A 21,477-nucleotide genomic window follows, 5' to 3' on the forward strand; every position below is an offset into this window, starting at 1 on the left:
AAGAGGAAACCAAAATTTTCCTTGAAGAAATTGAGAAAAAGACAAAAAATTGGAAGAAATCAATAAATCCCTTAAACAGGGCCGAGCTCCAAAAGTCCAGCTGATAAGAAAGAGAAGAGATTCTACAAGCCAAGGGGCATCAAGACCATGGTGGGGAAACTTACAGATATAACCGAACCAAGCTAGCGGGAACTCATGAACTTTAGACCAACAGCTGTGGAGCCTCCATCGGCCTGATCTAGGCCCTCTGCATAAGCAAGACAGTTGTGTAGCTTAGTCTGTTTAAGGGGCCCCTGGCAGTGGGAACAGGATCTACCCCTGGTGCATGAACTGGATTTTTGGAGTCCATTACCTATGGTGGGACACCTTGCATAGCCTTGATGCAGAGAGAGGGGCTTTGACCTGCCTCAACTGAATGTACCAGGCAGGCTTTGCTGACTACCTATGAGAGGCCATACCTTTTTGGAGGAGGGGTTGGGAGGAGTGAGGCTGGGGGGTGTTGAGAGGGGGATCTGTGGTCGGTATGTAAAATGAATAAAAAATTTCTTAATTAAAAAAAAACAAAAATAAACAAACAAATAAATAAATTAAATTAAATAATTATGCTAAAGGCTGGAGAGATGGCTCAGCCACCCAGGTCCAACAACTCAAGTTTGGATCCCAACACCCGTATCAGGCAGTTCACAATGTTCCAAATGTTATAATGTGCCAAAAAGAAAGAAAATGTGCTTAACAGAGTTTTTTTCCTCGTTTCTTGACATAATGTTCTAGACATTAAAACCAATGACTCTTGAAGAGTAGCTATTGTAGGAGGTAGTCCAGTGATGCTCAGTACACTGGTTGCTGTGAAAATGAAAATACCATGCTATTTTATAACAATCTTGTTTATATACAGAATTTTGGAATATGCCAGGGACCTAGGACAATTCTCTGTGTATGAGACATATAGATGACTGTATATAAAGTCAAAGAAGTAATTTTTTGGCTCGACAACATTACCGGCCCAATGCATGGTCCTTTGTGAAGGCCCCATGCTTGGTCTAAGCACACCCTAAAGAAACATTCATTCTGTTGACCTCTTTGCTTTAAAGTTTACTTTCTTACCTGGGCTTTCAAGACCAGAGAGTATGTGTGCTATATTGTTTTTCTTCATAACAAGATGTAGAATTATAATATATATCCAAGTACACTCTAGCTTATTTGGGCAAAATGACTTTAAAAGTGACTAGCTATTTAGAAAGTATTATTGTGTTTCTATAACTGAAATGAAGGCAAAGTAAAGCAGACATGCTGCTCAGACTTGCAAATATTAAGCTTTTAATCTATGTCCCTTACTATATTATTTGCTATTAAACTCTTCAAGCTAAAGAGACTGAGGAGTGTAAACAGCTCTGTAGCTGTTTCAATACCACTGTTAGAGTCTGTTTCTAAAATGTTAGTGAATTTTTATATTAAGGAAGATAAGTCTTGTCCTATCAGCCCTGCTTAGCACAACATTGTATCTGTCAACTAAAAATAAATAGCTTACACTACCCAAACCAGCAGGATGCCTGCACAGAACAGACCTATAGATCAAAAAGCAGGACAGAGGAAATAGAAACCTGTGTACCTGCTGCCACCAGATAGATTTTCAGCCATGGTGTACAAACATACATTAAAGAAATGACTTTAATGAATGGTGCTGGGAAATCTGGAAATCTACATATAGAAGAGTGAATCTAGACCTTTGTCTCTCATCTCATAGGAAATAATTCAAATAAACAAAGCCCTTGGTGTAAGATCTGAATCTGATGGTGCTCAAGAAGTGAGAATTGCCAAATGGGATCACATCACCTTAATAAGCTTCTTCACAGCAAAGGACAGAAGCAGAAAGAACAGCTATAGAATTGGACATAATCTGTCCACTAGATGCCTGATAGGAAGTAATATCTAGAATAAAAACTCAAACATGGACACAGCCAGATTCTAAGTTGTCCAATCAAGAAGTGCACAAACAAATTAACTAAACTGGTGGTTCTCAACAGAGAAGAAATGACCAATAAATACATGAAAACATGTTTACCATCTGAACCATGAAGAAAATGAAAAGCTTTAGGTGTGTATGCCAAATTTAGAATACCCAGGTTAGGGAGCTAAAGGACAATGGGAGAGGAGAAGAGAACATAGTCTATGTGCTAATAGGAGAGACTGCCATCCCGAATTACTATATCCAGCAAAACTATCATAATTAAAGGAGAAATAACAATTGTGCATGAAAATAAACAAAAAACAACAAAAAAACAAGTTGAAAGAATTCATGACCACTAAATTGCCACTACATAAGACACCTACAGGAATTCTTCAAACTGAAGAGAAAGATAAATTCATCTAGGAAGCTAAGGATAGAATAAACCATGCTAGCACCAAAGATAAGCAAATGAGGAATAAAAATAGACCAAACACTACAAAGCTATCTAACTGGCAGGAATTAACATAGACAACTCAATAACAACTCTGAAAGTTAATGGTCTTAATTCATCAATCAAAAGCTGAAGACTAGGAGACTGGATCCAATTCCTTGCTGCCTCTAAAAAAAATGCACCTCACCACTAAAGATTGCTACTACCTTAGTAGGAAAGATGAGCAAAGTAATTCTAAGGAAATGAAACTCGGAAACAAGCAAGTGTCCCTCCATTCTCTGACAAGGTAGTCTTCAAGAGGACATTATTCTTCTAAACTTAAAGTCAGCAAACATAGCTGTACTTAATTTCTCAGAACAAACCCCACTGGATATAAAAATATAAATTAATCCCAATATAGAAATAATGGATGACTTCAATATCACACTCTCGCCAAAAGACAGGTCATCCTGATAATATATACACCAATGGACATAACATATACAGAACATTCTAAACCAAGCACGCAGAGCACATATTCTTCCTAACAGTCCATGGAACTTTCTCAAAAATACATCATATACTAGGACGCGAATACAGTAAAACTCAAATAATTCCTTATATTCTATCTCTCCAGAATTAAACAGAACAAGAAATCAAAAGCAAGAGAAACACAAAACATACACAAACTGCTGGAGACTGAACACACTAACGAACGATGAATGGGAACTATATAGCTATTTCTTCCAAACCGACACATCACCTCCTGAAGGGAGGCTAATTAAGACTCAGGAAGTAAACAAAACTCACAAGTCTCAGGAAACTCCTGAAAATTACAAGCCCATAAGGCCCCTCTCCAAGGTCATATAAGGAATAATCTTATTACCCATAAGCCTTTAAACTCCAAAAAAATGCAAAGGTTCTTCTTTAACCTAGACTAGGCTGGAATCGTTTTTGGTCTGTTGTTGGTGAACTCTCTGGGGTAAGTAGACATTTGTTTGGAAAAGTCATACAACAATGAGTTGTCAAAGAAATTAAGGAAGTAAAGTTGGGAGGTATGGGGGGTACCCTGGGGAGGTGTGGGAGGGAATCAGTGATAGAAGAAAATAAGTACTACACAAATAGACCTGTTTTCCAATAAACTGGAAAAAAATGGATGAACATCTAGACTCAATGAAAATTAAAATAGCAGATAAACAATTTAACGAGATCTATAACAAGCAACAAGATCAAAACAGTATTTTAAAAGCAAGTTTAAAGCTAGAGAGAATGCTCAGCAGTTAAGAGCACTTGTTACTGTTGCAGAGGACTTGGTTTTAGTCCCAAGCACCCACATGGTGGCTCACGGTTGTCCATAACTCAGTTCCAAGGGATCTGATGTCCTCCTCTGGCCTCTAGGCACACACATACATGAAAACATATACTTTTACACATAAAATAAATCTTTTTTTAAAAAATCTTTTAACTAAAAACAGTCCAAGTTCAGGTGGGTTCACTGTGTAATGCTACCAGAACTTTAAAAATCAACAGGAATGTTTTACAAAGTATCCCATAAAACAGAAAGGGACACAGCTAACTTCCTTCTATGTACCCTGATACCAAGCCAAATAAAGACACATCAAAACCAATGTATTTATAGGCCAATCTTCTCCATGAACATAGATACAAAAATTCTCAATGAAATGCTTATAAACAGAATTCAAGAACCCATCAAAAAGGAAATTTTTCTTTCTTTTTTATGACTTGTGATTTACTGTCCTATCTGAGGATTCTACATGCTCCATGACTTCCTATTTAAAATTTGGACCCATGATAAAATACATTAGCTTTTGCAAAATACCTACAAGAAAATAAAGACAAGATACAGATGAGAAGAAATTATTAGCCGGTCACTGACAAAGCCTGAAGCTCTAGCTGCTAGTTGTCCAGAATTCAAGTGAAGCTATGGAGCAAGACTAAATAGACAAAAAGGATCAATGAAACAGAAAAAAATACTGAAGGAAAAACACATAAGAATAGCTCAACCCCGATTGTCACGAAAGCCTGAAACAATACAAAGGTAATAAATTATCAATAAAATTATTAAAACTGCTCTGTATGCTACTACATATCAAAGTTACTAAGAAACTTTCCAAGTATTCACATTAGTGCAAAATTACATGCTGTGTTATACTCCACAGCACTTTGGCAAGTCTCTGGCAATATCTCCTAAAAGTACAATGCAATAAGACCCCTCCTTAAATAAATAAATAAATAAATAAACAAACAAATAAATAAATAAGTAAGTAAGTAAATAAAACATCTCCACCGCTGTACTTCCAGGTAATCACTGAGCAGGATGAAGATGTGTTCACACTAAAAGGCATATTCAAAAAGCCTTTAAATTACAATAGTTCAGAACTGGAATATCAAATGTCCATCTACAACAGAATGAAAACTAAGCCCACAGCATACTCAACAACATGGAAAACTCTCACAAATTTAATAGTAGTAAATGAAAGAATTTACACAAATCTGAGTTCAAAGAAGGACACAACTAATTTACATTGCTTTGAAAAGATGCATATGAGAAAGGTATGGTGAGTATAAAACAGCTAATGGTCAATTGTGGCTGGGGTAGAGAAGCTAACTGACTGTGAAGTAGCTTATAAGAGGCCGGCCATATTCTGTCTTTGGTGTGTGTACAGTGGTGTGGTCAGACAGCAGAGACAAGTGGAATGGAGACCATGAGCGTGGTTTTACCTGGGGTGTAACTTTACCTGCCAAACACACGTGTGTACAGAGGCAGCTCACAACACAGGTGTGGAACACGAAGAGGAGGCCAGGGGCATTATAAGAGGCCGGCCATATTCTGTCTTTTGGTAAAGGAGGCAATTACACAGGTACTCATTTTGTGAGAAACCACTATAATGTTGTTGCATGCAACCTTCCATATATTTCATTTTTAAAAAGATTCAAAAGAGGCAATTTATTAAATTCATCTAGCATTTTGAGTAGACAGAATCAAAGCTTTTAAATTTCTAAAAGAGGTACATTTATAAGGGATGAATGTAAATAGCCTATCTCACTAACGTTGTTAGAATTCATTATAAAAAAATAACTGATACCCATGTATGGAACATTTTTGTTTCTAAAAGAAAAAGAAGATAGGCAGTCTATTAACCGGTTATAAGCACTATTTCTGCTGGACAAACCAAAGGGTCTAGAGAGGAAAATGTGCATTTTTCTCAGAAAAGAGAAGTTTCCAGGATTCACAGTAAAGGAGAGCAGAATAGCATGGCATGCAGCACTTCTCATAGAGTCAAAGATCACAAAGCTCTGATATAAAACAAAGACAGCCAGGGGCCACCTGTGCCAGCCTTATGCTGAATACAGCAGCATTCAGCAGGCACCAAGGGGGTGTCAAGTGCTTAGTTAACTGGGCAGTCAGCTCTTGTGGCCTCCAGTTTCACATCCTTGAACTGAAACTAGTGACAGATGGGAAACCCGAGGAAAGAGCAAGTGTCTGGCCGAATATGCAGAAACTCTCCTTGTCTCTGCTCCCTGAGCAATCCACACGGCACTTACACAGGACTGGCTCCTATAAAGAAGCTTTAGATGGTTTGAAATATATGGGAGGAAGTACAGAAGTTATATGAAAATATTTCCAGGTCTGGGTATCTGAATGGGGTACCAGGACCAATCCCCTCCTGATACACCAAGTATAGCAGTATTTGAAAATGAATCTTGAGATGTGGTCAATGAAAATTCCATCTCATATGTCCTTCTAAGCTAGAAAAAAAGCATGAAAATGTTTGAAGTTTAACTATAATTCCAAAATCTCACACCTGAATAAGTGATGCTGATTTACTTTGAAGTTTGGCCAGTTTTTCATTTTCCAACATTCGCAACTTTCTTTGTGCTGAGACTCTCCGCCAACAGTTTTGAATGACCAGAGCTGCATGGGTCTTTTTTTGCAATCTTCGTCTGGTTAGAAAATTGTGAACAACTGACTGAATAATTCTAGCAGCCTTATCTCTTTCCTTTAATGAAGAAAAGAAAAGAAAAATAAATTTGAGTTAATCACTACTTTAAGATTTTATTCTTTGTAAAACAATAAATTTCTACACATTAACCATACTGGTAATTTATCCTGGAAAAACCATTCCCTACTGTAGGCTTCTTATGTTCATCCTGGGGGTACCGATGCTTTGGGGCATGTCAAAGAGGCAAATATTTGGGAGAAAAAGGATTCCTAAGAATTAAACTAATATAAAGTTCACAGACATGTTTGGTCTATCACAAATCATAAGATTCTGATGTGGATCCAGTGAACTCACAGGAAAAGAGGTGAATGCATGAAACAAAACATGCCTTTCAGCATAAGGTAGTATTGCTTTGTTACATTTGAACAAAGCAATACACAAAAGGGGAGAAACAATACACCTCTCCCTTCATTATAAAACACGTGGGGCATTAAGCCAAGGCCCACAAGGAAGAGGAGACACGGTCTGCACTGAGAGAACTGGTCCTCAGAGGTGCAGCAATGTGAGTGACCCAGGAGAAGCATGCATCCCGCCCGGGGAACAGAATCCAGCACTCTCCCCATCTCCACTTGTACTACTTCTGAAAGTGACTAGTACGACCACCAAGCATTTCCTATCTAACACTTCATCAACAATCATTTAAACCTCCTTAGGACAAAGGACAGATACAGCATATGACCTGGGCTAATGGAGGCACAAAGTCCAATGGCTTGCCAGTCGATAGACAGCCAGGATCTGACTAGACTGTCTGCTTGAAAGCCCATGCCTTTAATCGCCTGGCTGTACTCTTTACTCAACCTGAGTTAGAAACTGGAATATGAGAATTATTTCCTCAGGTGGAAAGAAACAACATAAAGCATGACTGACGCCCTTTATGGTACTGTCTGGAGCATCCCACGTGAAAGGGTGGGCTCCACAGAAGCTAGCTACACATGCCAAGTATTAGTCACTACCATCAATGGGTGCTGTCCGTATGGAAGCTGTCACAGTGTGTGAACACAGCTATGGAACAGACCAAATCGTTATTCGAAAATATGAAAAGGGCAAGCAATAAATTAACACAAATACCAAGAAACAGGAAAGGTCATGTACTAGACCACAACAATGAGGGGAAAATAATAAACTAGACAATTCTAAACTTGGGACAGAGGATTGATGCCTACGAAAGGGATCAGACTGTCACACAGCATTTTCAGTGCCTCTGCTAAGCACTTACCTGTAAATAAATTCAGCTAGAAGCACACTACTAAAATAACGGTAATTGATAGAAAAGATTTTAGAAATGATACAGCTCAGAAGTATAGAATGTTTGGTTCAAAATCAAAAACACCAAGGGCATCTTGGATGAAAGAGACTCAAGTGAAAAGAAAGTTAACTCAATTGCAAGAAGCAACTAAAACTCACAACTTTATCTCTCCCTAGATAAGCTGATGATAGAGGGAGGCAAATACTACAAGAGTTAGTGAGAAAACTCCCCTAAGCTAAGGCTACTGTGCACACATCTACAATTATTGACCCTTCTCTAAAGCAGGCCCTCATTTCTAATGCCGTCCTACTATTCCACCATCCAGCTGCCAGTTTCTTTTATTTCCCCCATACCCGAACCAAATACTCTGATTTCATTTAGTTTGTGTCTACTTATGGAAAGAAAAACCAACAGGCTGAACTTATCAGGGGACCCAGAGAACACTGTCTACTTGCCAGTTTGTTACCACACAGCTTGAATGACTCCATAGAGGGTTTATACTAATTATAGTAATAACATAAAAGCAAACTCTAAAAGCTGAAAAGGTATCTCAGGATAATCCGTATCAGCCTAGCAGCTCAGGAAATGCCTAAGGGGATCTAGAGAGGACGCTACACAATGCTCCCATTGGAGAGATAGGTACAGATGGCTGTCATCATCTCGGTGTAAGAGTGGGAATACAGCCAGCGGGAGAAGGCAAGTAAGAAGGGATCAGATTAACCAATAAAATGCAAGCAGAACTATTGGCCTTTCCGATGGCTCATCTTGGTTGTCAACATGACTGGATCTGAGGGTTAACTTAACAACTTAAGTCCATGCAAAGCACAACTCAGACCTTGAGAGACAGTTTCCGGTCTCTGGAGACAGGATAGATTGCAGTAGAAAAAGGGAAGAGGTGAGGCAAGTACCCCCAGCTTTTTCTTCACAAATTTACAAGCGGAAGTTATCTATGGCCTACAGCATATTATGTGGGGAGCAGGTGGAGGAGGAAGATACATGAATATACTATATTTATATCTCTGAATCCCAAAACTATATGCAATTAATAAGTTTACCTCAACTGTCTATTTGTAAAATTCACTGGAATCCTGTGAAATACTGTTCTCATTTTTCATAATTACCTGATGGTGTTTTAGGTCTCTTTTTAGTTTATATTTTCTCCAGGTTGTCTGTATAAGTCGGGCAGCTCTTATTTCTTTACGGAGATCCAAAAGCCTTGCACAAAGGAATGACAAATAGGTAATAACCACCTAAGAAAAATACAAAAGAGGAAAACAGAGGGTCAGGAGGGAACTAGGACTCACTATCATCCTCTGAGCCTCATTAAGAGTGATTATCAGCCAGGCATTGTGGTGCACACCTTTAATTCCATCCTTCAGGAGGCAGAGGCAGGCTGATCTCTTGAGTTTGAGGCAACCCTGGTCTACACAGCAAGTTCCAGGACAGCCAGGACTATCCAAAGAAACCCTGTCTAGAAAAACAAAACAGAGTGACTATGAAGAAATCATCCACTGACCTTTTCATCTGGAATTGTATTTGACATGTCTGAATGATGAATCATAGCAGGTATTCCTCCAAGGTCTCTAACTGCAGATCTCACCAAATGGAAATTTTTCTTTTCATTTTCTAGAAGCTCTTTGTAAAGTTCTGGTGTATTTTCTATTACATACACAAGTGACAAAGAGATGAATGTAGCCAAAAATCAGATATGGCAAAGAAGCCGAATAATTAATCAAACCAAAGGGACTAACCGTGATCCAGGGCTTCAAGAGACAGATCCAGACAACCTCCCTCCGATTCAGATGAAGAATTTAACACCACTGACCCAGTCTGTGCGCAGGCCACGGACTGAGTAGTACGCTGGCATATGGCATCAAAAGGCACATAGCATGGGTGGTAGTGGTGGATCAGATAGCACAGCACACGGCCATCTGAGAAAGACACTGTAAAATTCTCCACCTGCACACAAACACCAGAGAAGCCAGCAGTTCTAATTAGACGGTAGTATAAACATATTTAGTAGTTTATTTCCTTATAAGAGCTAAAACCATATTAATTAATAATGCAGCTGGCATTTAACACCAGTTAGACCAAACTTTCAGTTCTTAAATAATATTTCAAAAGTGGGGTTTGATCATAGTATTACTGTCCTTGGTTGGATAGCATCTTTCAAAATTATCATTACCCTTCCCAGAACCTCAGAATATGACTTTGACAAACAGAGAGACACAGCTAGAAACACAGAACACTGTGTAATGGCACAGGAAGGGACTGAACGAATGCAGCTTCAAGCCAAAGAAGAGACAGGATGGCTGCCTTGTACCAGAAAGTAAGAACAGGGCAGGGGAGAACGGCCTTTAATGAGACTATGGACTGGCCAACACCTTGCTTTTAGACTTTTGGCCTCTACAACTACTGAAAGAATAAAATTGTATGTTAAGACATCCAGTAACCTGTCATGCATTATGGCAGGTTTTGGGAAACTATAAGAATTATAGTCAGTCGTCTTTACTCATGAATACCAAATTTGGAAGAAAGTGAACCAATCTCTTAATGGAAGAATCAGGTTAAGTTCCAACATTTCCATCAATCATAAAACGTGGTTCACGTGTTTCCAGGATGAAGTGACATTATCCTCATGGCCCACAGCACTGGAACGGATACCAACAAGAAGCTTATTTACCAAGTGGTCAACCTGAAATATGACGGACAGTCTCCCCTTAGGAATGTCACTCAGTGCTTCAACACTACATCTGAGGACAGTTTTAAACCAGAAAATCAAAGAAAAGGAAAAAATACAAAAAGCATATAGACCACGGGAAGGACAGAAAGAGCAGACGCAGGAAGGCAGTGCCATCCTTCAACCTCAGCAGAGAATGAGCACCTCAACACTTGCAGTGAGCAACCAGACAAACTGGCACTGTTGACTTCAGAAACAGAAATACATTTCAGCTACTCACTAAATTCCCAAGTAATGACTGGTCACATCTTTAACGCTGAAGGATTTGATTAAAACACAGGCCACCCACACAGCTAACAATGTTTCCAGGAACAAGTCTTTGAGGTGCAACAATTCACTATATCCCTAGTAACATGCAATCTGTACTGTTGGTCCGGCTTAATATTCCTCATCAAGGAGCTTATAAGTATGTTGGAAAGTTTTTCAAGTATTGATACTTGAAAGGATGTATTATACAGAAAGTATCAACCTGATCAATTATTATAAAGACTCAACCAAAGTCTGTTACTCCTCTCTGCATGGTATTTCTAAGGGTGTTACTGTATAGTAAGGTCAGGACTTCCATGCCCCAATTCTCTGTAGTATCTGCCATCGAAATTTTTCTTTAATTTTGTGGACAAAATGTCACACATATATATCACTGTAGGGTATTCAGTCATTCCTCTCCACTACTATTGCTGTGCCCCCACTTCTGGAGCCCCTTCTGATTTGGTGTTAAATGTATGTATATAAATATGCTGTCATATATATGAATTTAAATCTAGATTTGTCACAGAAGTCAATGCAACATTTGCCTTTTATCAAGGTTTTTCTTTTTCTTGGTGATTACTGTGTGCTGTTCAATTGATGACAGATTGTATAAAAGGTTATACAGACTATGAGATGATAATCATGCCCTTGAGAAACAGTTTGCTAATAATAAGTGTGCATAGTATGTGTGTGCATGCATACATGCTAAATATTTAAGAAATACAGAAAAAGATTTTATGGCTAAAAGACTTTAGCCAAGGTTTGAAATATGTTAAATTAAAACAAAAACCAAAAGACTAACCTGTTTATTATAGAAGGCACAAACGGCATTTACCCAATCCATCAGTAACTTCACACTGTCACCATAGTGTTGTTCAAAGGACCCACTCTTCCTTTTGTCCTTTTGCTTATTAGTAACAGCTTGAGAATGGCATGATAGGGCAGACATTGCTCTTTTTATATTGTATGTGTGTTTCAGAAAATCAATTTCTTCCTTTAATTGATCTAAATTAAGAGAAATATCCACCTGAAAAGTACAAAAAAGTTAAATACATTTTTGTTTTTCATATTTCATATTAAACCTTGAAAAATTAAAACAACTGCCTCTACAAAATAAATTCCAGAAGACAGAAAAACAAGCACACAAACAAACCCCAAACAACAAAAGGGGCTGAAGGGAAAACTCCAGAGGTAAAGGGCCCACTGCCCAGTCACGAAAACCTAAGCACAGGTCACCAGCACCCACGTATGAGACAGGTACAGCAGCACATATCTGCCACCCCATTTCTAGGGGGGGGGGCGGAAACAGATGCATCCTGGAAACTTGCTGGTCAGCTAGTCTAGCAAATCAGTGAGCCTTAAGTTCAATAAATGATCTTGTATCAAAAATAAAGTGAGCAACTGAGGAAAACATCCATCATTGACTTCTTACCTCTCCACACATAAACATATATACAACACACACACACACACACACACACACACACACACACACACACACACACACAGAGGATTTTTTTTCTTAAATCCAACAAAAAATACCTAAACTGTGTATTTTAACACAAAAACTTTGTATTTTTAGTGGCAAATAGCTTCCACATATAAATGACAGAAATGTTTAGTGGTTAAAAATATGGAATTTGGGGATGAAGAGATGGCTCAACCATTAAAGGCTAGGCTCACAACTGAAAAATATGAAATTTGGGTCTACACAAGTCTGGGCTCTACATTTTGCTCATTTCTTCTAAGATGGAAACCTTAGCTTCAGCTCTTTCATGAAGGAGGAAGCAATATTGACATTGTCCATAGTATAAAAAGGATTAACTTGGGAAACGTAAAGCAATTATCATAGCTCCTAGGATAGAATAAAGCCCAAAAAGAGATAGTGACTATTGCTAGTCTTCCTTGGATTAAAAATGATTTTAGTAATCAGCATTCAAAATTGACTTTAAAGAAGTATGGTGACCATACAATACCTGAAAAGCAAAAGCTATTTTCCAAAGCAACCCAAGTGTTTTCTCTCTGTGCCGATCCACGATATCCTTAGACAAGATGGGGTTTCCTACAAGTGAAAGGCAGTCCATTAGCACAGTGTATGCACACATCAAGGTTCAGCAAGGACACTAAGTTTTGTTCCTGTTCGCTTTTACCATGCTCGTCGGTTAGTTGAACCCCTCGTGATTTGAGAACCTGAAGAACAAGATCGACATTGTGCATCTTTTGAACTCGACTTATGGCAGGAATCCGGAGTTTCTTTGACAGATTCCAGTTCTGTGTGAGAAGTTCCATGGTCCGCCTAGCAGTAAAGAAATTTTCAGTGAAGCTTCTACATAACTGTCCAAGAAAAAGTTCATGTAAATGAAGTTACTGCCCATGTAAATCATAAAACTATAAACCCAGTTAGGACAAAAGGACTCCACGACACTATGCCAAATTTCCATTGTTTCAGTGAGCAAGTGGAATTACTTCTCATTTTAAGTCTGGAGGTTTGAGGTCTACAAATACACATGAAAAAGAAAAACACAAGACACATGCACACATGAACAAATCAACAGAGTTCTACACAGTAAGACAGAAGCGGCTGAGGAGGGGAGGAGTTTGGGGGGAAATGTGGGGCAGGGGTTAAGATCTGGCATGTTCCACACACCAAGCAAGGACTTGCATCTCATTTTAGTCACCAAGTAAACCTCATAATTCGACACGAACTGCTCCTAGTCTTTTTCTTTACAGAAAGAACCAAGACTTAGAGCAGTTAGGTAAACTCAGACACATAGCTGGCAAGTAATGACAGAAGTGATTCACGATGAAAGCTGAAATGTTTCATCAGTCTCCAAGTCATAGCAGATGACTATGAAAATATCTCAGTACCTACCTAAAAGAGATACATCAGAATTTGAAATCCAACCCCTGACAGCATCTCTATTATTCGAACTTTATTATACATAAATAAGATGAATACACTTAAAACCAGCCTAAAGACATAAGGAACCCAGGAAAAACCACTGCTGACACAAAATGTTAATTCTGCAGCAGCATAGCCTAGTTTATTCTCAAATCAAAATTAAGAGTAAAAAGAACGGGAAACTATCATTCAATATTTAAATCAGCTTTGTGTTCTTCATGACTACTATTCTAGGACATTGGTAGCTCCTGCCCACAGATATTATTCCCATAACAGCAGAGAAAACAAATATGTATAGCATAACTCATATATCATTTTTCTCAAAGAGAAATCTCGGGCAGTTTTTAAAATCATGAATTTATTGTATTGTAGATTACTTTTAAAATATTAGTACAGAAAATGACACTTTTCAAAAAAAAATTTAGTCTAGCCCATAAAGTAAATCTGTAACTTATACTTACACAAGGCGCACCCCACACTGCAGGTCCACGGCAAGATTCGTAACAGCAAAATCAAATTCATCAAGTGGTGTCTGAACGTGGCTCACAGGTAATCCCAATAAACTAAGGTGACGAGAAAGGTCACCTTCACCACTTAGGAAATCTCGTGAAAAGGCTAGAAGAAGTTCTTTACTAGCCTATAAAAAGGAAGCATGAATTATGTTTCAATATTATAATTTTATTTATGATAACAACAAATCTTTAAACCATTCTGTGCTTACAGAAATAATATGAGTAGTGTAAAGAGATTGGCTATGACCAAGGCAAACGTAAAGTCATATTTCCAGTTCAAAACCTTGTGAAAATTGTTCACAATTAAATACAGAAGCTAATTTGGTAACCTATGATTAATATAGGGAAGATATTTCCCCCAAAGGTAATTCTGCAACAACATAGCCTAGTTCATTCTCAAATCAAAATTAAGAGTAAAAAAGAATGGGAAACTATCATTCAACTAAAAGCAGGCATTCGAAGTCTGGGGGTTTGAGGTCTACAAGCACATTATAAGAAGACAAGAATGAGACACATCCATGGATAAATTGAGTCCTACACAGGAGAAAGGGATAAAGAGCCACTACACAGATTCTCACTCCCATTCCACTTCAGAATGTGTTCACTGCAACAGGAACGCTTTTTATGACAGAAAACATACCACCAGAGCAAGAAAAAGTTTGGAAAGGAAAACATAAGACATCTGTTGAAAATGATACCTTGAATTCAGCATCTTTACAAAAGAGACAGGGATCATGATCAATAAGTCTGGAAATCTTAGCGTGGTCAAGGAAACAGATCAACAACAGTAATTTTTTCAGTGTGAACTTAGACAAAGCTGCTTCGTGACCTAAAGTACAAACAAACAAACAAAACACTGGTAAGTTTATCTATGGAAGGCAATGATAATATGCTAGCAAAAACAGTAGCAAGTACACCTAAATCATCATGTACTTTTTCTTAGCAATTTACAGGTTTGAGTCTATCAGATAATTCTACAGGACAAGTACTATTTAATATGCCCAGTCCATGGAAGGGACAACACAGTGACAGCAATGACATTTAGCTGCTCTTATTCAACAAAACTTAATGAACACCTACTACTATTTGGAAGCATCATGCTAGGAGCTATATAGTTAGCACCAAACTAAAGCAGATACAGTCCCCATAGGACTTACAACCTATTGGGGTGAGACAAGGTGGAAACGACAAGAAATTTAAACAGTGATGGAGGAAAGGGCAAAGACTGAGGGTAAGAGAAGAAAAGGTAGTCAAAACAGAGACCTATTTAAAATGACTGAAGACAGTAAAGTGCAAGCTAAGAGGGACGATAACAAGCCATTTGGCATAGTGTGTGGAGATACTCACCATCTCGAAACAGAAGAGGAACAGTGGGGTGTCTATATTCAGCTGCTATATCAGGATTCCAAAGTAAGCGATTCAGAATGAACATAGCCAGCCCTGTGATGTCGCTGTTGTCTGCCAGAGGGATCAGCTCACCATAAACTGTCTGCAAAGACAAGAAGGCAAAGCAAGGCCAGGGTTACACTAACCCTAAGAAGGAAGAGGAAGCTGCTGGAGGAGAGAAGACTACTGTCTTCTAAGGAACATAAAACAGCACAGAAGTGACATGGAGGCTAAAGTGTCCCTAAACTGTGCTTATAGCCTGTATGCATTTTCAGTGTGCCTGATAAACTCCCAAACAGAAAGACAAACTTACTCATCATCTGAGAAAGCCCTTTACAGTTTAATGATTCTTTCTCCATTAAAGACCTACCAAGTACAGGCACATTGCTCAAATTTAGTGATTGTCTTAAGAAGCATGTCATTAAAATAAAACAGAAACCTATATCAACTTTTCTAATCGTTAATGTGAAGTTATCTATAAATAATCTAAGAAAATTATTGAGAAGTATAGGTATGCTCATAACCAACTGCAAATGTGAAATTTGTTTAACATTAACATGCTGACTGATGATTTTCAAGACAATTAGAAAAAACTGAAAATACACTGAATTATATTTTATAAACTGACATAGAAAAACACAGAAAGATGAAAGCACAGATATAATCATTAAAGTTGAGCACAGTCAAACATACAGAAATTTATCTTCATGTTCTTAATTTTTGGCTTTTGAAGCTTTTGTAATATCATCAAATATCATGCCCATTTGCAGAATCCTAAGGTCTCAGAGTAAAATAAAATGTACTGGGGTTCAATTCCTGATACCCCCTTTCCCTGTGAAAGGATTGTACATCCCATTGCCTGTTGCTGGGTTTGTATCTCCTGTGAAAGGTTAGTTATTCCTGCCAGGCTGTGCTTGGACAGACATTGTCCTCTAATTAACTCAATGTGGATGAAAGTGACACAAACCACATCTACACAGTTTTCAAAGGTCATTGGGTTGGAGAGAAAAGTTCTGGGATGCCATGGCACAGCAGGGTGACAGTGGCTAGTAAGAATAACAATGATGAAATTCCACTCAAGATCTAGAAAGAATTTTGAAAGTTTCAACATAAAGAAATGATAAACGCTTGGAGGAATAAATGTTAATGGTTAATTAAACAATATATAATGTATATATACATCAAAACATAACACAGCACCACATAATAGTTTTATATTTTTATGTATAACTTAAAAAGATAAATTTAAAAATAAATAAGGTTAATTTTAAAGCAACAATTTCAAAAAGGCATTGCAAATTTCTACCTCGAAATTTTTTTCATGTCTTTTACCACAAAATAAGGGTAGGTCCCAAATTCAGGGAAGGAGGGCATTATCTACTTCAATTGAGACTCCAGAATTACTATTTGACATACGAAGCAGAGCCATATGATGTGTGGTTTATTTAATAATGAAAGGAGAGGGTAACAATTGAAATAAACCATTTTAGCAGTGACACTATCATGCAATAACACTATCATGCGATGACGCTATCGTTTGTGCAATAACGCTCTCATGTGATGATGCTATCATACAATGACACTATCATGCAATGAAGCTCTCATGTGATGATGCCATTGTAAAATGACATCATCGTGCAATGCTGTTATAATTAGTTTGTAGCTGTCTAACACAGTCAGTTTTAAATTCTTAAAAAAATTTTGGAGACAGGTTCTCAATATGTAGCCCGGGCTACCCTGGAATTCACTACATAGCTGATACTCACTTGCTGATACTCACTGTCTCTATCTCCCCAGTACTAAGGTTACAAGCATGAGCTAACACACCTGACTATCAGTCTGTTTCAACTCTAGGCGTTACTGAACCAAGTATACATAAATAAATCCACATGCATTATTATAAGAAGTATTCCATCTGAACACTTACAAACATGTGCTTTGATAACATACTAATATATAGTCAAAGTTTACCCTGACCTAACATCTTAGCTGTCATTTTTATTGCAGAAATAAAAATAGATAAAAAATTTCAGAAATGACTGCACCTGTCATTAAACCCAACAACTAATTATGTACAAAATATAAGAATATACAGTAAACTATGTTAACAATATGCCAATAACGTATAATGGCAGCAGTAGATGGGAACTAACACACAGACCCACAGCTGGGGAATGTGTAGAGAGTGAGAAACCTTGGAACACTCATTCCTAAATGGGATGTCTTCTTTAAACTCCTCCCCTCAGGGCTCAGGGAGCTATGGAGAAGAAGCAAAAAAGACTTAAGAGCAAGCTAACAGAGAACTCCAGAAAACAGTGTCTTCTGGCATAGCAGGACTGCCTCACATAGGAACGCAGACATTGGCAGAATGCACAGGGCCTGTACAAGGCCAAGCAAGACAGAGTCCCAGCACAGAGAGGGGGAAGTGGACATGCACTCTCACCTCTAACAGAGAAGCTACCTACAATTGATACCCACTAGCAAAGGGAAAATCAGTTTTCCCGAATGGAGTCTCACTGGGTATATTAATTACACATTAGGCTCATGTGGTGATATTTTAATTGTGCTGAAATGTGATTTTATTTGTATGTTAATAAATAAAGTTTGCCTGGAGATCAGAGGTCATTACCGAGCCAGGAATAGAAGTCAGGTGGTGGTAGCCCACGCCCTTAATCCCATCACATGGCAAGCAGAATCTCTGTGTGGTCAAGGACACAGCCAAGGGTGGTAACCTTTGAGTCTTTTAATCCCAGTACCAACCATAGAGACCAGGAGGTCTGTATAGACAGGCAGTGACGAGGAAGTCATGTGGCTGGGCTTAGAGCCAATGAGAAGGCAGAACAGGAAAGCAATAAAACACAAGAGACATAGGAAGAAGGTCTCTCTCTCAGGGGAAAGACTACAGCAAGTGGTAAGCTAAAGGTAGTCGTGGCTTTTGTTCTGATCTCTTAGGCTCTAACACTGTATTTGGCTCTGTGTTTCTTATTTAACAAGACCATTCAGAATTTCATCTACAGGCTCATGCTTAGGAAGCCAACACACAGACAAAAAAACAAAACAAAACAAATACAAAAAACAACAATTTCAATTTTTTTTCGTCTTACTGTTTTTTTGCTGGTTTATTTTCATTTTCATTTTTGTGTTTTTTAAGAGTTTTGTTTTTGTCAGTTTGTTTTGAGAGAGAATGAGAAAAGGAACATAAAGTTGGGTGGGTAAGGAGGTGAAATTCTGGGAGGAATTTGGGGACAAACATAATCAAAATATATCATATGAAAACTTTTTTCAGTAAAAATGCTTAAAAAAAAATAAAGTGGTATAGGTGGATCTGAAGGTAGATTGATTCCCATCTTTCTGAGGAACCACCAGATTTCCAGAGTGGCTGTACAAGTTTGCACTCCCACCAGCAATGGGGCTTGTTTCCCTTATTCCATATCCTCATCAGCATGAGTTGTCACTTGTGTTATTCATCTTAGCCATTCTGACAGGTGTAAGATTGGATAGAACCTCAAAGTAGTTTATATTTGCATTTCCCTGATAGCTAAGGATGTTGACCATTTCTTTAAGTGTTTCTCATCCATTTGAGACTCTGCTACTGAGAATTCTATTTCGATCTGTACCCCATAGTTTACATGGATTATTTGGTTTGCTGATATCTAGTTTCTTGAGTTCATTATATATTTGGATATTAGTCCTCTATTGAATGTGGAATTGGTAAAAATCTTTTTTCATTTTGTCATCAGGAGAACAAGTCCCTCTAAATCAACTGAGCAAAGCTCATATGAACTCAGATGGAAGCAGCAAGCACAGGACTCCCACAGGTCTGCACCAGGTCCTCTGCATATATATTATAGCTTTCAGCTTAGTATTTTCAGTGTGATAGAATGGGTCTCTGACTCTTTTGCCTGCTCTTGGGCTCTTTTCCCTCTGTTGGCTTGCCTTGTCCAACTTTAATGTGATGGCTTTTGTTTGAACTTATTATATTTTAATTTGTTATGTTTGGTTGTTATCTCTTAGAAGCCTGTTCTTTTCTAATGAGAGACAGAAAAGGAGTGGATCTGGATGAGAGAGGAGGTGGGAAAGAACTGGGAGGAACAGAGGGAGGGGAAACTGTAATCAGGATATATTGTATGAGTAAAATAATCTATTTTCAATAAAAGGGTAAAAAACTAATAAAAATAGTAGATTGAAAACTTCAAATAATTCATAAGCAAATTACTTTGAAACAATATGCCAATAACTTATAAGGGCATCATCTATTCACACAATACATATTTATTAACTGACCTTATATTTTACGCAGGAAGATGAATCAAGTCAACCAACTTTTCTAAGCAAAAGCACATTTTATAAGAGTATATTCTACTGAAAGCATATAATCTTTAAAATCAACTGTTTTCTAAAACTGAAAACTTACCTCCAGGCCAATTCGAAGCCACAAAGGATTATATGACAACAGCCAATTCAGGACTTTCTGGCGTTGTCCTGAAACATAGGTTAAAAGAAATTAAGTGCATATTAGTAAACAGAGACAATAAATAAACCTCTTCAGAGAATACATCAGTGAACAACAGAAACGAATTACATTTCTTAAACATAGGACCACATACATATCTGTTAGATTTTAGACAGCAAAGAAATGCTGCATTTCATGGGGATGTACAGGAAGGAATGTAAGTCAGTATCTGGATGATGTAATTCCATGTTTTGTTGCATCAATATTCACAATAGCCAACTGAGGCAATCTTAGTGTCTATAACAGATGAATGATAAGGCAAGCACACTTTATCACCATACAGATATAGACATACTGATATACAAACAGACACACACACACACACACACACACACACACACACACACACAGGCCTATTAGTCTATTCTAAAAAAAAGTAAGTCCTGCCACTTTCTAATGACATGGATGAAGCTGAAGACCTTAAGTAAAATAAGCCAGGGAAACACAGACAAATTCTATATAATCTCAACTTGCATATGTCATTTAAAATTATCATGCCCACAGAAGCAGAGAATGGTGATTGACAGAGGCAGTAAGATGTTGACTAAAAAAGTACAAAGCTTTAGTTATGCAAGGGGAGTAAATTTTGGAGATCTGCTATACAGCATGGGAGAGTGTAATTACTAATATTATACCACAGAGCTGAAAGTTACTGAGTGGATCTTATATGCCCTTTACACACAGACACAGACACACACACTAAGGTAACTATGGATGTTACTTACCTAGACTGTGACCACCATTCACTTGCACAAGGTAAAACTACATCACATTTTAAATATGTACAATTTTAGTCAATTACCCTTGAATACTTGAATAAAACTGATGAAAAAGCAATGAAAAAAAAATCTTTACAATATTTTAAAAGAATGAATCTTGAGATTTCTATGATCTTACCAATATCTTTCCAGAGGTGTCTATCTTTCCGTACAATTAACCGACCAACTTCAATTTCAATTTCAAGCTTTTTAATAGCTTTAACCATTTTTTCAGAAGTAAACAAGGAGCAAGCTGTACGGCGTAATCTATTCATCCTGCAGCTGGCTGTGTAAGCTCGGAGAGAAACTTCGTCTTTGGTGGGTGCTTTCGGGACACTTATTTTATGTTGGCTCTCCACTCCCAAAACAAGCGTGGCAGCATTTACTGGGTAAAAACAAGAGGACAATGCTTCTGATTATGCATCATCTCTATGCCTTACTAAACCCAGCAGCTGGATGCAAGGTAAGACAGATGCTCAAAAAAGACTATTTGCTCCATCTTCTAAGTCCTCTCCTCTGAGTTTACAACACTCACTCACTAGTCACTAAGAACCTCTGACCAAGCTCTATCTACAGAATGCCTACCAAGGCAACTTCTTTTCATTAACTCCATGCACAACTCCAAACATTAGCACTGCTAACTCAGACTAGCAAAATAGCCTCCCAACAAGTTCTCTGTTTCTATCTCCTTATGAATTCATTAAGCTTCTAAGGCAGTGGTCTTAACCTTGTTAATGCTGCGACCCTTTAATACAGTTCCTCATATTA

General features: G+C 37.9%; 1 protein-coding gene across 1 annotated transcript in view; it reads right to left on the reverse strand.

Annotated features, from left to right (window-relative positions):
* The window catches only part of Aspm (assembly factor for spindle microtubules), a 53,624-nt gene that overhangs the window by 18,246 nt on the left and 13,901 nt on the right, over positions 1-21,477 (reverse strand). Inside the window, exons 6-17 of the mRNA XM_059280439.1 lie at positions 20,849-21,094; positions 19,853-19,920; positions 15,400-15,541; positions 14,751-14,881; positions 14,002-14,177; positions 12,789-12,934; positions 12,615-12,700; positions 11,441-11,665; positions 9,401-9,608; positions 9,166-9,308; positions 8,771-8,899; positions 6,206-6,400 (exon numbers count right to left, since the gene is read on the reverse strand). Coding sequence (XP_059136422.1) covers positions 6,206-6,400; positions 8,771-8,899; positions 9,166-9,308; positions 9,401-9,608; positions 11,441-11,665; positions 12,615-12,700; positions 12,789-12,934; positions 14,002-14,177; positions 14,751-14,881; positions 15,400-15,541; positions 19,853-19,920; positions 20,849-21,094 — 1,895 coding nt within the window. The remainder of the gene's footprint in view (positions 1-6,205; positions 6,401-8,770; positions 8,900-9,165; positions 9,309-9,400; positions 9,609-11,440; positions 11,666-12,614; positions 12,701-12,788; positions 12,935-14,001; positions 14,178-14,750; positions 14,882-15,399; positions 15,542-19,852; positions 19,921-20,848; positions 21,095-21,477) is intronic.

Source organism: Peromyscus eremicus, chromosome 15, assembly GCF_949786415.1.
Source record: "Peromyscus eremicus chromosome 15, PerEre_H2_v1, whole genome shotgun sequence".
In the NCBI taxonomy this organism is placed as follows: Eukaryota; Metazoa; Chordata; class Mammalia; order Rodentia; family Cricetidae; genus Peromyscus; species Peromyscus eremicus.